General features: G+C 40.8%; 1 protein-coding gene across 1 annotated transcript; it reads right to left on the bottom strand.

Moving 5' to 3' along the window:
• Nucleotides 1-6,333: 6,333 nt before the first annotated feature.
• NDUFAF4 (NADH:ubiquinone oxidoreductase complex assembly factor 4) lies at nt 6,334-12,652 on the bottom strand. Its single transcript, XM_082634014.1, has 3 exons — nt 12,425-12,652; nt 11,792-11,895; nt 6,334-8,567 (listed from the first exon to the last, which is right to left on the bottom strand). The coding sequence occupies exons 1-3, from the start codon at nt 12,558-12,560 to the stop codon at nt 8,280-8,282; spliced, it is 528 nt and encodes a 175-aa protein (XP_082490140.1). The 5' UTR covers nt 12,561-12,652; the 3' UTR covers nt 6,334-8,279.
• Nucleotides 12,653-13,252: the final 600 nt, after the last annotated feature.

Raw genomic sequence — 13,252 nt, 5'->3', positions numbered from 1 at the left:
AAAGGATCTTGCTGTGATTTAGGTCATAGAGTGTTCTGCCTCTGTTTTCCTCTAAGAGCTTGATAGTGTCTGGCCTTACATTTAGGTCTTTAATCCATTTTGAGTTTATTTTTGTGTATGGTGTTAGGAAGTGTTCTAATTTCTTTCTTTTATATGTAGCTGTCCAGTTTTCCCAGCACCACTTATTGAAGAAGCTGTCTTTTCTCCATTTTATATTCTTGCCTCCTTTGTCAAAATGAGGTGACCATATGTGTGTGGGTTTATCTCTGGGCTTTCTATCCTGTTCCATTGATCTATATTTCTGTTTTTGTGCCAGTACTCTACTGTTTGATTTCTGTAGCTTTGTAATATAGTCTGAAGTCTGAGAGCCTGATTCCTCAGCTCCGCTTTTCTTTCTCCAGGTTGCTTTGGCTATTTGGGGTTTTTGTGTTTCCATAAAAATTGTGAAATTTTTTGTTCTACTTCTGTGAAAGATGCCATTGGCAGTTGGATAGGGATTGCACTGAATCTGTAGATTGCTTTGGGTAGTATCGTCATTTTCACAATGTTGATTCTTCCAATCCAAGAACATGGTATATATCTCCATCTGTTTGTATCATCTTTAATTTCTTTCATCAGTGTCTTATAGTTTTCTGCATACAGGTCTTTCATCTCCTTAGGTAGGTTTATTCCTAGGTATTTTATCCTTTTTGTTGCAATGGTAAATGGGAATTTTTCCTAAATTTCTCTTTCATATTTTTCATCCTTAGTATATAGGAATGCAAGAGATTTCTCTGCATTAATTTTTTATCCTGCTACTTTACCAATTCATTGATTAGCTCTAGTAGTTTTCTGGTAGCATATTTAGGATTCTCTTTGTATAGTATCATGTTATCTGCAAACAGTGACAGTTTTACTTCTTCTTTTTGGATTTGGATTCCTTTTATTTCTTTTTCTTCTCTGACTGCCGTGGTTAAAACTTCCAAAACTATGTTGAATAATAGTGGTGAGAGTGGGCAACCTTGTCTTGTTCCTGATCCTAGAGGAAATTGTTTCAGTTTTTCACCACTGAGAATGATGTTGGCTGTGGGTTTGTCATATATGGCCTTTATTATGTTGAGGTAGATTCCCTCTATGCCTACTTTCTGGAGAGTTTTTATCATAAATGGGTGTTGAATTTTATCAGAACTTTTTCTGCATCTATTGAGAAGATCATATGGTTTTTATTCTTCAATTTGTTAATATGGTTTATCACATTGATTGATTTGCATATACTGAAAAATCCTTGCATTCCTGGGATAAACCCCACTTGATCATGGTGTATGATCCTTTCAATGTGCTGCTGGATTCTGTTTGCTAGTATTTTGTTGAGGATTTTTGCATCTATGTTCATCAGTGATTTTGGCCTGTAGTTTCTTTTTTGGTGACATCTTTGTCTGGTTTTGGTATCAGGGTGATGGTGGCCTCATAGAATGAGTTTGGGAGTGTTCCTTCCTCTGCAATTTTTTGGAAGAGTTTGAGAAGGATGGGTGTTAGCTCTTCTCTGAATGTTTGATAGAATTTGACTGTGAAGCCATCTGGTCCTGGGCTTTTGTTTGTGGGAACAGTTTTAATCACAGTTTCAATTTCAGGCCTTGTGACTGGTCTGTTTATATTTTCTATTATATCTGGGTTCAGTCTCGGAAGGTTGTGCTTTTCTCAGAATTTGTCCATTTCTTCCAGGTTGTCCACTTTATTGGCATAGAGTTGCTTGCAGTAATCTCTCATGATCTTTCATATTTCTGCAGTGTCAGTTGTTACTTCTCCTTTTTCATTTCTAATTCTGTTGATTTGAGTCTACTCCCTTTTTTTCTTGATGAGTCTGGCTAATGGTTTATCAATTTGTTTATCTTCTCAAAGAACAAGCATTTAGTTTTATTGATCTTTGCTATTGTTTCCTTCATTTCTTTTTCATTTATTTCTGATCTGATCTTTATGATTTCTTTCCTTCTGCTAACTTCGGAATTCTTTTTTTGTTGTTGTTCTTCTTTCTCTAATTGCTTTAGGTGTAAGGTTAGGTTTTTGTTTTTCTGTTTTTTTTTTTAGGTAAGAAGTGGATTTATTTAGAGAGAAACACACTCCACAGAGTGTGGGCCATCTCAGAAGATGAGAAAGGCACCAGGGTATATGGGTGTGAGTTTTTATAGTGGTGGGTAATTTCATAGGCTAATGAGTGGGAGGAGTATTCCAACTATTTCAGGAAGGGGCAGGGATTTGCAGGAATTGGGCCACCACCCACTTTTTGATCTTTATGGTCACCTTAGAACTGTCATGATGCCTGTGGGTGTTTCATTTAGCTTGCTGATGTGTTACAATAAGCATATACTGAGGCTCAATGTCTAGCGGAAGTCGACTTGTCCACCATCTTGGACCCATTTGGTTCTAATCCGTTTATGTCATGTCCTTGGGCTATGTCATTCTTTCAAAACTTGTGCCCTGCCCCAAGGTTAGGTTGTGATTTTTCTTGTTTCTTGAGGTAGGATTGTATTAGTATAAACTTCCCTCTTAGAACTGCTTTTGCTGCATCCCATAGGTTTTGAAAATATCCTGTTTTCAGTCATTTTTTTCTAGATATTTTTTGACTTCCTCTTTGATTTCTTGTGATCTCTTGGCTATTAGTAGTGTATTCTTTAGCCTCCATCAGTTTGTATTTTTTACAGTTTTTTTTCCCTGTAATTGATATCTAGTCTCATAACTTGTGGTCCAAAAAGATACTTGATACAATTTCAATTTTCTTAAATTTACCGAGGTTTGATTTGTGACCCAAGATATGATCCTGGAGAATGTTCCATGGGCACTTGAAAAGAAAGTGTATTCTGTTGTTTTGGGATGGAATGTCCTAAAATATCAATTAAGTGCATCTGGTTTAATGTATCATTTAAAGCTTGTGTTTCCTTATTTATCTTCATTTTGGATGATCTGTCCATTGGTGAAAGTAGGCTGTTAAAGTCCCCTACTATGATTGTGTTACTGTCAATTTCCCCTTTTATGGCTGTTAGCATTTGACTTATGTATTGAGGTGCTCCTACGTTAGGAGCATTTATCCTATGCATAAATATTTACAATTGTTGTATCTTCTTCTTGGATTGATCTCTTGATCATTATGTAGTGTCCTTCTTTGTCTCTTGTAATAGTCTTTATCTTAAACTCTCTTTTGTCTGATATGAGAATTGCTACTGTAGCTCTCTTTTGATTTCCATTTGCATGGAATATCTTTTTCCATCCCCTCACTTTCAGTCTGTATGTGTCCCTAGGTCTGAAGTAGGTCTCTTGTAGACAGCATATGTACAGGTCTTGTTTTTGTATCCATTCAGCCAGTCTATGTCTTTTGATTGGAGCATTTAATCCAATTACATTTAAGGTAATTATTGATATGTATGTTTCTATTACCATTTTCTTAATTGTTTTGGGTTTGTTGTTGAAGGTCTTTTCCTTCTTGTGTTTCCTGCCCAGAGAAGTTCCTTTAGTATTTGTTGTAAAGCTGGTTTGGTGGTGCTGAATTCCCTTAACTTTTGCTTGTCTGTGGAGGTTTTAATTTCTCCGTCAAATCTGAATGAGATCCTTGCTGGGTAATCTTGGTTGTAGGTTTTTCCCTTTCATCACTTTAAATATGTCCTGCCACTTCCTTCTGGCTTGTAGAGTTTCTGTGAAAGATCAGCCCGTAATCTTATGGGGATTCCCTTGTTTGTTATTTGTTGCTTTTAATATTTTTTCTTTGTATTTAATTTTTGATAGCTTGATTAATATATGTCTTGGCATGTTTCTCCTTGGATTTATCCTGTATGGGACTCTCTGTGTTTCCTGGACTTGATTGACTATTTTCTTTCCCCGTGTTAGGGAAGTTTTGAACTATAGTCTCTTCAAATATTTTCTTAGACCCTTTCTTTTTCTCTTCTTCTTCTGGGAACCCTATAATTCGAATGTTGGTGTATTTAATATTGTCCCAGAGGTCTCTGAGACTGTCCTCAATTCTTTTCATTCCTTTTTCTTTATTCTGCTCTGTGGCAGTTATTTCCACTATTTTGTCTTCCAGGTCACTTATCCATTCTTCTTCCTCAGTTATTCTATTGATTCTTTCTAGAGAATTTTTAATTTCATTTATTGTGTTGTTCATCATTGTTTGCTCTTTAGTTCTTCTAGGTCCTTGTTAAATGCTTCTTGTATTTTCTCCATTCTACTTCCAAGATTTTGGATCACCTTTACTATCATTAGTCTGAATTCTTTTTCAGGTAGACTGTGTATTTCCTCTTCATCTGTTTGGTCTGGTGGGTTTTTACCTTGCTCCTTCATCTGCTGCGTATTTCTCTGTCTTCTCATTTTGTTTAACTTACTGTGTTTGGGGTCTTCTTTTCGCAGGCTGCAGGTTCATTAATTCCCATTGTTTTTGGTGTCTGCCCCCAGTGGGTGAGGTTATTTCAGTGGCTTGTGTAGGCTTCCTGGTGGAGGGGACTGGTGCCGTTTTCTGGTCGGTGGGGCTGGATCTTGTCTTTCTGGTGGGCAGGGCCAAGTCCAGTGGTGTGTTTTGGTGTGTCTGTGAACTTAGTATGATTTCAGGTAGCCTCTCTGCTAATGAGTGGGGTTGTGTTCCTGTCTTGCTAGTTGTTTGGCCTGGAGTGTCCAGCACTGGAGCTTGCTGGCCATTGGGTGGGGCTGGGTCTTGGCGTTTAGATGGAGATCTCTGGGAGAGTTCTCACTGATTGATATTACGTGGAGCCAGGAGGTCTCTGGTGGATCAATGTCCTGAACTCGGCTCTCCCACCTGAGAGGCTCAGGCCTGCCAGAGCATCAAGACCCTGTCAGCCACATGGCTCAGAGAGAAGGGAGAAGAAAGAAAAAAATAGTAAAATTTTTTTAAATTATTAAAATAAAAAAATAATAAAAAAAGAAGAGAGCAACAAAAACAATAAATCCACCAATGATAACAAGCACTAAAAACTAAACTAAGATAAATATAAAAATCAGAAACAAATCAGTCTCAGACAGCAAACCCAAAGTCTACAGTTGCTCCCAAAGTCCACCACCTCAATTTGGGAACATTCGTTGTCTACTCAGGTATTCTTCAGATTCAGGGTTCATCAAGTTGATTGTGGGGATTTAATCTGCTGCTCCTGAGGCTGCAGGGAGAGATTTCCCTTTCCCTCTTTGTTTGCACAGCTCCTGGGATTCAGTTTTGGTTTTGGCCCCACCTCTGCATGTAGGCCGCCCTCAGGAGTCTGTTCCATGCTCAGACAGGAGGGGGTTAAGCAGCAGCTGATTAGGGCGCTTGTGCTCACTCAGTCTGGGGAGAGGGAGGGGTATGGTAGTCATAATTGGAATGCAGGGCAAGCCTGTGGCAGCAGAGGCCGCCATGATGTTGCAACAGCCTGAGGCGTGCCATGTGTTCTCCGGGGAAGTTGTCCTTGGATCATGGGACACTTGACAGTGGCAGGCTGCACAGGCTCCCAGCGGGGGGCGGGAGGTTCGATACTGACCTGTGCTTGCATGCAGGATTTTTGGTGGCAGCGGGGGCAGCGTTAGCATTTCATGCCTTTCTCTGGTGTCCCAAGCTGATAGCCGTGGCTCCTGCCCATCTCTGCAGCTCACTTAGGCAGTGTTCTGCCTTCTGTGGGAACATGGGGAAGGAATCCCCTCTCCTCGTACACCCTGAAACAATGGTCTCTTGCCTCTTAGGCTGGTCTAGACTTTTTCCCAGACTCCCTCCCTGCTAGCTGTGGTGCACTAGCCCCCTTCAGGCTGTGTCCACACAGCCAACCCCAGTCCTCTCCCTAGGATCTGACCTCCAAAGCCTGAGCCTCAGCTTCCAGCCCCTGCCCACCCCGGTGGGTGAGCAGAGAAGCCTCACGGGCTGGTGAGTGCTGGTCACTGCCAATCCTCTGTGCGGGAATCTCTCCGCTTTGCCCTCTGCACCCTTGTTGCTGCGCTCTCCTCCGTGGCTCTGAAGCTTCCCCCCTGCCTGCCCCCCGTCTCCACCAGTGAAGGGGCTTTCCAGTGTGTGGAAGCTTTTCCCTCTTCACAGCTCCCTCCCAGAGGTTCAGGTCCCATTCCTATTCTTTTGTCTGTTTTCTCTTTTGCCCTACCCAGGTATGTGGGGATTTTCTTGCCTTTTGGGAAGTCTGAAGTCTTCTGCCAGAGTTCGGTAGGTGTTCTGTAGGAGTTGTTCCACGTGTAGATGTATATTTGATGTATCTGTGGGGAGGAAGGTGATCTCCGCATCTTACTCCTCCGCCATCTTGAAGGTCCCTCCTCACTTAATTCTTATAAACCCACAGAGACAACATAGTGTAGTAGTTAGGAGCACAAGGTTTTGAAAATAACCTACGAGGATTTAAATCCAGGTTCCAATGTTTGCTAGGTAATCTTTCAAAAGTTACTTTAGATTTCTGTGCTTCAATTTTCCCGGTAAAATATGGTTAACAGTACTTATCCTCATGCCTAATACATTTACTTGATCAATGCCTAGTACAATAACTGCTTTTAGGATGTTAGCAATTATTACCTGTTTTACAGTTGAGGACATTTCTAACATCACATGGCTAGAGGGACGCTGAGATCTACATCTAGATTTTTCTGAATCTCAACTCCATGCCTTCTGTGACACGACTAGTACCCAACACCCTCCTACCTGTAATAAAAAGCAGTAATAGGCCAATGAATGATATGGGAAGTACTTTATTTTATCATGTGACACACATAACAACAGCTATATTTACAGCCGCCTAACCACAGTGTAGATTTGAATAGGGAAGATGGCTCAGAAATAGCAGTATTAGTGATTAAAGTACAAGTATTGACCTTTATTTGGTAAAAGAAAACAGTTTTGATAATTGAGTTATCGGAGTTTTAAAATACAATTTTATATTAAGAATTCTTTTTTTCTTAAAAGAACTAGTTTTGAACCAAATATAAGGTAGGTATAGTTTATTCACATAATGAAACTGCACTTGAATACAGCTTAAAACTTACCCATCTCAGTTTTTCTCTTCTCAGCATTACAAATGCCTCATTCCATCATCATGCTGAATTCCTCAGCAACTTCCATACCATTTCCAGGGAAATCCCTGGAAAGTAGGGAATGCCTGTTTTCCCTCAGAAAGACACTGATAACCTGGAATTTTTCTTACCATATTCTCTGAATATTCCCACAACTCACACCTTGTATACTTTTGAGATATATTTTTTGAAAAAAACATACCACTAGGACTTTGAAAACCGAAATTCTGGGCCTGGCTATGTCATAAACTACAGAATAATCTTAGCTAGGTCATGAAACCTCCCCAGGCTGCTCTCATCAGTTGGAAAAAAAATGAGTCGAATTTGTTCAGTCCTTTGTAGTCCTTTGTTATCTTACGTATCTTCACAGTTCTGATTTAATAAGGCAGCACTGTACTTTTTATAGAGGAAATTCAATCTCAAAGAGGTTACACAATCTACCCAAAATCCCACAGGTAGTAATATGACAGAGCTCAAGTTACACAATCTCATTTAAGACCCTAGTACTGGCACACACTGTGCTCAGAAGTTTGTTAAATGGATGAAGCAGCAATTTCCTAAGTCCCTTCCAGTAATCACACTTTATATTTCTACTTGCTATTTTTTCTCTTCTTTCAACCAGCATTTAAATTAGAAAAAAATATATGTATTTGATCACCAAATTCAATTTACCATAGTTCTGTGATTTATCCACTCTTTAAAATTTTCTTGTATTTCTATGCTAAGTCCAGAGAAAAGTTATTTTTTTCAGATAGGTTCCACTATGCCTGTCTCTCTGAAAGTTTTTGAACTTACCTGTTTGTCAAAGCAGAGACTGCTAAAATTTTAAATACACCAATTCCCGTTTATATTTTTTAAAAGTTATTTCATACATAAACTAACCACCAAAATTGGAAGATGAAGCTTTGAATGTTAAACGAGGGATTCAGGACATTTCCCAAGAGGTTATATGATCAATTTAAAAGCTGATGATATGATTTGTCTAAAGTATGATAACTCTTTTATTTATAATAAATTTATACATGTACTGATTAGTCATGCTGATATTACATAAGAACATATGCCTAAACCAAATTAAAGTTTAAAAGAGAACAAAATTAATTCTAACAGCAATCCTGAAAATTCAGTAGAGCTCAATAAATAGCATGCTCTCACAAGGAGGGAGCTTAACACATTTGGTAATTTATATAATTTAATATGCTAAAAATGAGAAAATAAACAGGGTACAGGGATGCAGAGTACATAAAGGAAAAGTTATTTCAAGATTCTCTTCATTTTGATTTTATTGCTTTCTTGCCTTCAGGGGGTAAGATTTTGACTTCAAAAGTAACAAAATATTTGAGAAGGGAATTTACATCTTGCTGTTCTAGATGGTATTCTTCAGCTATTTTCTCAGCAGTCCATGTGTCTGGATAAAGTTTATGATTATTGAGAAGTGTCAGTGCCTCTACAATGGAAATTTTGCCTTTGGGAATGTTCTTAACATTCATCATGTCAGAATGATGGTCTTTTGGCAACCTGAACTCCTTTGGCTTCTGAGGCGTTCCAGCATCCTTTACCTAGTATCAAGAAACAAAAACCAAAAAATAAGCTTTCAAGATGAGAGCAAAGATTTGACACCTATTTCCATGATTCTAGAATCTCTATTATTCTTCTTCAAATAAATACTACCCATGATTTTCTAAACTATATTTTCTCATTATAATGAGTCATAGTTCAATGGCACTTTTGCCATATCACCATTTCATAACCATAAGTCAATCATTAGAAAATTTAGGTAGTTCTAGAAAATAATAATCAAATGTATACCATCCACTTACCACATTATTTCATATATATTAAAAGAACAACAATAATGCACTGCTTAGAAAAGATAAAAAACTGCTTTAAAAGGGCAGGATTCTGATGCTGCTCTAACGGTGTACTTGATAATCTCCATTCGGTTTCCTAGTTTTGTATTTCATATTCAGTGCCTCCAAACACCTTGAATGAATTCAAATATTGCTAGAGATCTTGCCTCTTCAGAGAAAATAAACTAATGCCTCCAAGACCGCAATAAATATGAATAAAACTACCTATAACACCCATCTTTCCATCTGTCTGTCCCGCCCAAGCTTAACCCTTGCATTTGTGCTCTGTATTCCATTCCTCTATCAGCTACACCAACCATCCCTCTTTACCTTTCCTTTCAAAGGCACCCTGCCTATTTACTGCTGTTTGGTCAAAATATGAAAATGCTGTAGTCACCAAATTTTACAAACACCCAACAAACCCAAAACCAACACTTTTTTATGACCAGTTTCCTTCTTTTTAGTTCAACTTTAAAAGAGATACATGTGATCTCAAATCCAGAAGATTAGATCTGCATCCAGAGGACACTTTTCAGGCTTTATCTGAACTCACTACAGCACCTGACACTGCTGACCACTCCCACAGACCCACAACTGTCTTTCCTTTGGTTTCCATACCACCCCTCTCCTAGTTTTCCATCTGTCTCTGTAGTGGTTCCTTCTGTTTCCTTTGTGGACTATTTCCCTTCAGATGCCCCGTAAATGTTAGTATGCACCAAGTTCTAGCCCAGGCTGTCTTCTCACTCTACACATTCCTCCCAAGCAATCCCACACACCCCCTTATTATTATTATCTACGTGTTAATGACTCTCGAATCCCATCTCAAACCTCGACCTTTCTCCTGACTTCCAGATCCGAATTCCCAAATGACAAATGGCATCTTTACTTGGATAATCTATAAGCACACCAAAATCAACATGTCTAAAACTGAACTTATCCCTTTCCTCTGAAAATCCGATTCTATCCCCATATCCTCTAGCTCGGTAACTAATACCACCCACTTCCCATATCCCACTCCAAAACCCAGAGCTTCTCTTACGTGATACCTTACATCTCCCCCTCTCTCTCATTACAGGCAATCAACGACCAAATCCTGCTGATACTACCAAAGTCCCTCTCAAACCCGTTCACTTCTCTCCCAGTCACTAAATCACCCTTGTCCAAGCCAACATCTCTTGCAGGAACTACTGCAAAACCCTGGTGTCCTCTAACTAGATAAAATGCATTTCGTTCCTTCCCAGCCCACTCTCAAAACTGCCCCCAGAATGAAGCAAATCTGATGTCACTGTTCGACAGGAAACTCTTCAATGACTTCCCACTGCCCTCAGGATAAAACCCAAATTCCTTAGCAAGACAAATAAGGATCTTCATGATCTGGCCCCTATTACTCTCTACCCCACCTCATTTCTCCCAAATTCATCCCTCATACTTTCTCCTAACTGTACTGAACTCTAAAGGCATCACACTCTCTCCTACCTTCATACTGTAACTCTGGCCTGAAATACTCCTAACAACTTCTTCACTTTCCACTGATGTCCAGAGACATCACAAATCATTAAGAAAATTATGAACTGCCCAAAAGAAAAAAAGGGACAAAGAACATAAATAGGCACTTCAACCTTTTCTTCATTATCACTCTGCGTGAGTCTTTTCAGACTTTTCCTAATACCCCCCCAAGAAATTTTAATACCACTGTGTATCTCCTATGTATTATAACTACATTTCTGTGTTTTATACATAAGAAGTGTTAAATGTTTTTGGCTCCCCAAGAGCCAATTTTCGAATGAATAAGTACATGTGAGAGAAACAATACTTAGAAGTATTATCTAACTCCTGCCTAAAAATAACATAAAGAACATGAACATCAACCCCTATACATATATTTCTTACGAGTATATGGTGATAATTGAACCCTATAACTGCTATTGTGTGCAACAATTTACATACCTTATTGTACATGAGTTTTATATCTCTTCTCTAGTGAAAATCATACTAATAACTTTATCTGTGCAAACCGTCTATTGCCTATCTACAGAGACAACCAGAGAATTTTAGAATGGAAAGATAGGAACGGTCATTGGCAATTCCTTCTCCTTCAGTCAAACTCTTCCTCCTACTTAGAACCTTCCTGACCCACAAACTCATCTGGTTAACTCCCACCCATCCTTCAGGCCTGAGTTTGAATGTCACTTCCTCAGAAACCATCCCTGATCCTTCAGTCTCAAAAAGGTCCCTCTGATATGCTCACAGTGTCTATATTTCTCCTTCAGAGAGCTATTAGTAACTATGTACCTATGGTTGCTCATCTGTTTAATGCCTGTGTCCTTCACAACACTATAAGCACCGTGAAAGCAAGGACTAGAAATGTTTTGTTCTTCTCTGTATGCAAAGCACTTGAGCCTGGCACTTACAAACAGGTTCCCGTTCCCAGTGTATTCTGTGATCTCCCTATCTTTATGTATTCTATCTTAATAATGTTCTTAAAAAACAAAATAAAAAAAACAACCAAGCACCAACAACACAACACTAAAGGAATCTCTGATATTAAAACATACCTCAATCCACTGAAGTATGAGAAAATAGTATTAAAGCCCTCCCTTGGTCATTCCAATGACAACCACTAGAAGTACCTTACCAAATCCTACAAATTCTGAAATAATACCAAATAATTCACCGAGTTGCACACAATCAATACTTTCACAAGTCTTTTAGAATTTCGGAAAATATCCAATGAACGGAGGCATATGTGTCTGGCTTAGACTGCTGTACTTCAACTTTGCCAATGCTCTGCATTCTGGTCATAAGCACACCGACATTATTACACTTGCAGAGCGCTCACTCTCTTTTTTACTATTTGCCACACTTCTCTTGGTCATTCTCCTGGAGCCCCAAAGGGTTAAATTATGTATTTACTTAATTAAAACACACATTACCTGCACAAAAGACACGGGATCTTTGGAATCGACATACACATCTTTTAGTAATGACAGCAGTTTGTCATCTTTTCTAGCAATTTGTCCCTTAATTTCTGGATGGCCTAAAGAAAGAAAAAGAATGTCATATTTAAAGCCAAAGAAAATTTCCTCTAAAATCCTAAACACTTAACACAAGACAGTCACTTTTAATTTTTTGCTTAATCAACAATCACTCGAACACTACAGAACATGTTTTAAGTGTAACTCAAAATGCTAGGTCAAGCTCGGTGTCTATCATTCTGTGAAGACATCTAGAGAGTTCTCTTGCACACAATCCCTTCTGATTTTGATTCCCTGTATCAAGTCACTGAGCATTAAAGACAAAAGCCGGGGAGGGCGGGGGAGCGGGGGCACAAGCTAACACCGCCAGGACTACGAAGTAGGCAGAGCCGCCGCCTCCACCGCGAGCGCAAGGGGACTGTCTCAATGTCACCGGCCTGGTGGCTCCCCCTTCCCGCGCTCGGCTGACCCGAGTGACTGCAGCCGACCCCGGTCACCCCCACCACCGGACGGAGGTCCACCGGCGTGGAACAGCCCAGCCCGCACAGGGAGCCCGCAACGCGAGGCCCCACGCGCCCTGGCACCACTTACTGTTCATCTGCTCTCGCAAGAGGTTCTTGGTGGAGGGGTGCCTCGGAGCGGGGGAGGGCTTCATCCTGCTGATTTCCCGTTCCGCCCGGTTCTCTAGGTTGAAATTCCTGATGGCGCGAGTCACCGCAGCACCCATCTCTTCATAACATGATGCCCTTAAATTCACACCACACGTGGTTAAACACCGGCGCTGGGGACCTCCGGGACGCACCGGAGCATGCGCATGTCCAGGGTCGCCCTGGCCGCGCGCCGGAAAGTGGACGCTGATCGCGCGCCGTTCGCCCCCCAGCGGTCGGGAGGGCGCACGCAGCATCTCCGCCCAGAGTATCTCAAAGGGAGCGCGCCTCCCTCCGGGGCCTGGATGTGCTCCCCACTGTGGCCGCTTCCGGCGAGATGGGGCGGGACTTAAGGTTCGGACACACGATGGCTTTCCTCTACGGAGACTGGTGGAGTCGGGCGGGAAGTTTTGTTTTGTTTTTTTTTTTTTGCGGTACGCGGGCCTCTCACTGTTGTGGCCTCTCCAGTTGCGGAGCACAGGCTCCGGACGCGCAGGCTCAGCGGCCATGGCTCACGGGCCCAGCCGCTCCGCGGCATGCGGGATCTTCCCGGACCGGGGCACGAACCCGTGTTCCCTGCATCGGCAGGCGGACTCTCAACCACTGCGCCACCAGGGAAGCCCGGGCGGGAAGTTTTAAAGCAGTTTCATGCCGAGCCTCACCCCAGATTTTCTGATTTAATTCCTCCCAAGTGAGGCCCGGCATTGGTTCAAGCTTCCCTCGTGATTCCAAAGTTGCAGGCTGAGAAAGTCTAAGCAAACTGACCTTGAAG

The sequence above is a fragment of the Mesoplodon mirus genome (assembly GCF_964341445.2).
Source record: "Mesoplodon mirus genome assembly, chromosome: 10".
Taxonomy (NCBI): domain Eukaryota; kingdom Metazoa; phylum Chordata; class Mammalia; order Artiodactyla; family Ziphiidae; genus Mesoplodon; species Mesoplodon mirus.
The sequence above is the reverse complement of the archived record's forward strand: the minus strand, read 5'-3'. Positions and strand labels throughout refer to the sequence as shown.

Bases quoted from the DNA above. Each gene is read 5' to 3' on its own strand.
- NDUFAF4 (XM_082634014.1), bottom strand. From the start codon at position 12,560: ATGGGTGCTGCGGTGACTCGCGCCATCAGGAATTTCAACCTAGAGAAC. The intron at 11,896-12,424 runs GTAAGTGGTGCC...TTCTTTCTTTAG, and splicing joins CTTGCGAGAGCAGATGAACA to GCCATCCAGAAATTAAGGGA. The intron at 8,568-11,791 runs GTAATGTGTGTT...TCTTGATACTAG, and splicing joins ATCCCGTGTCTTTTGTGCAG to GTAAAGGATGCTGGAACGCC.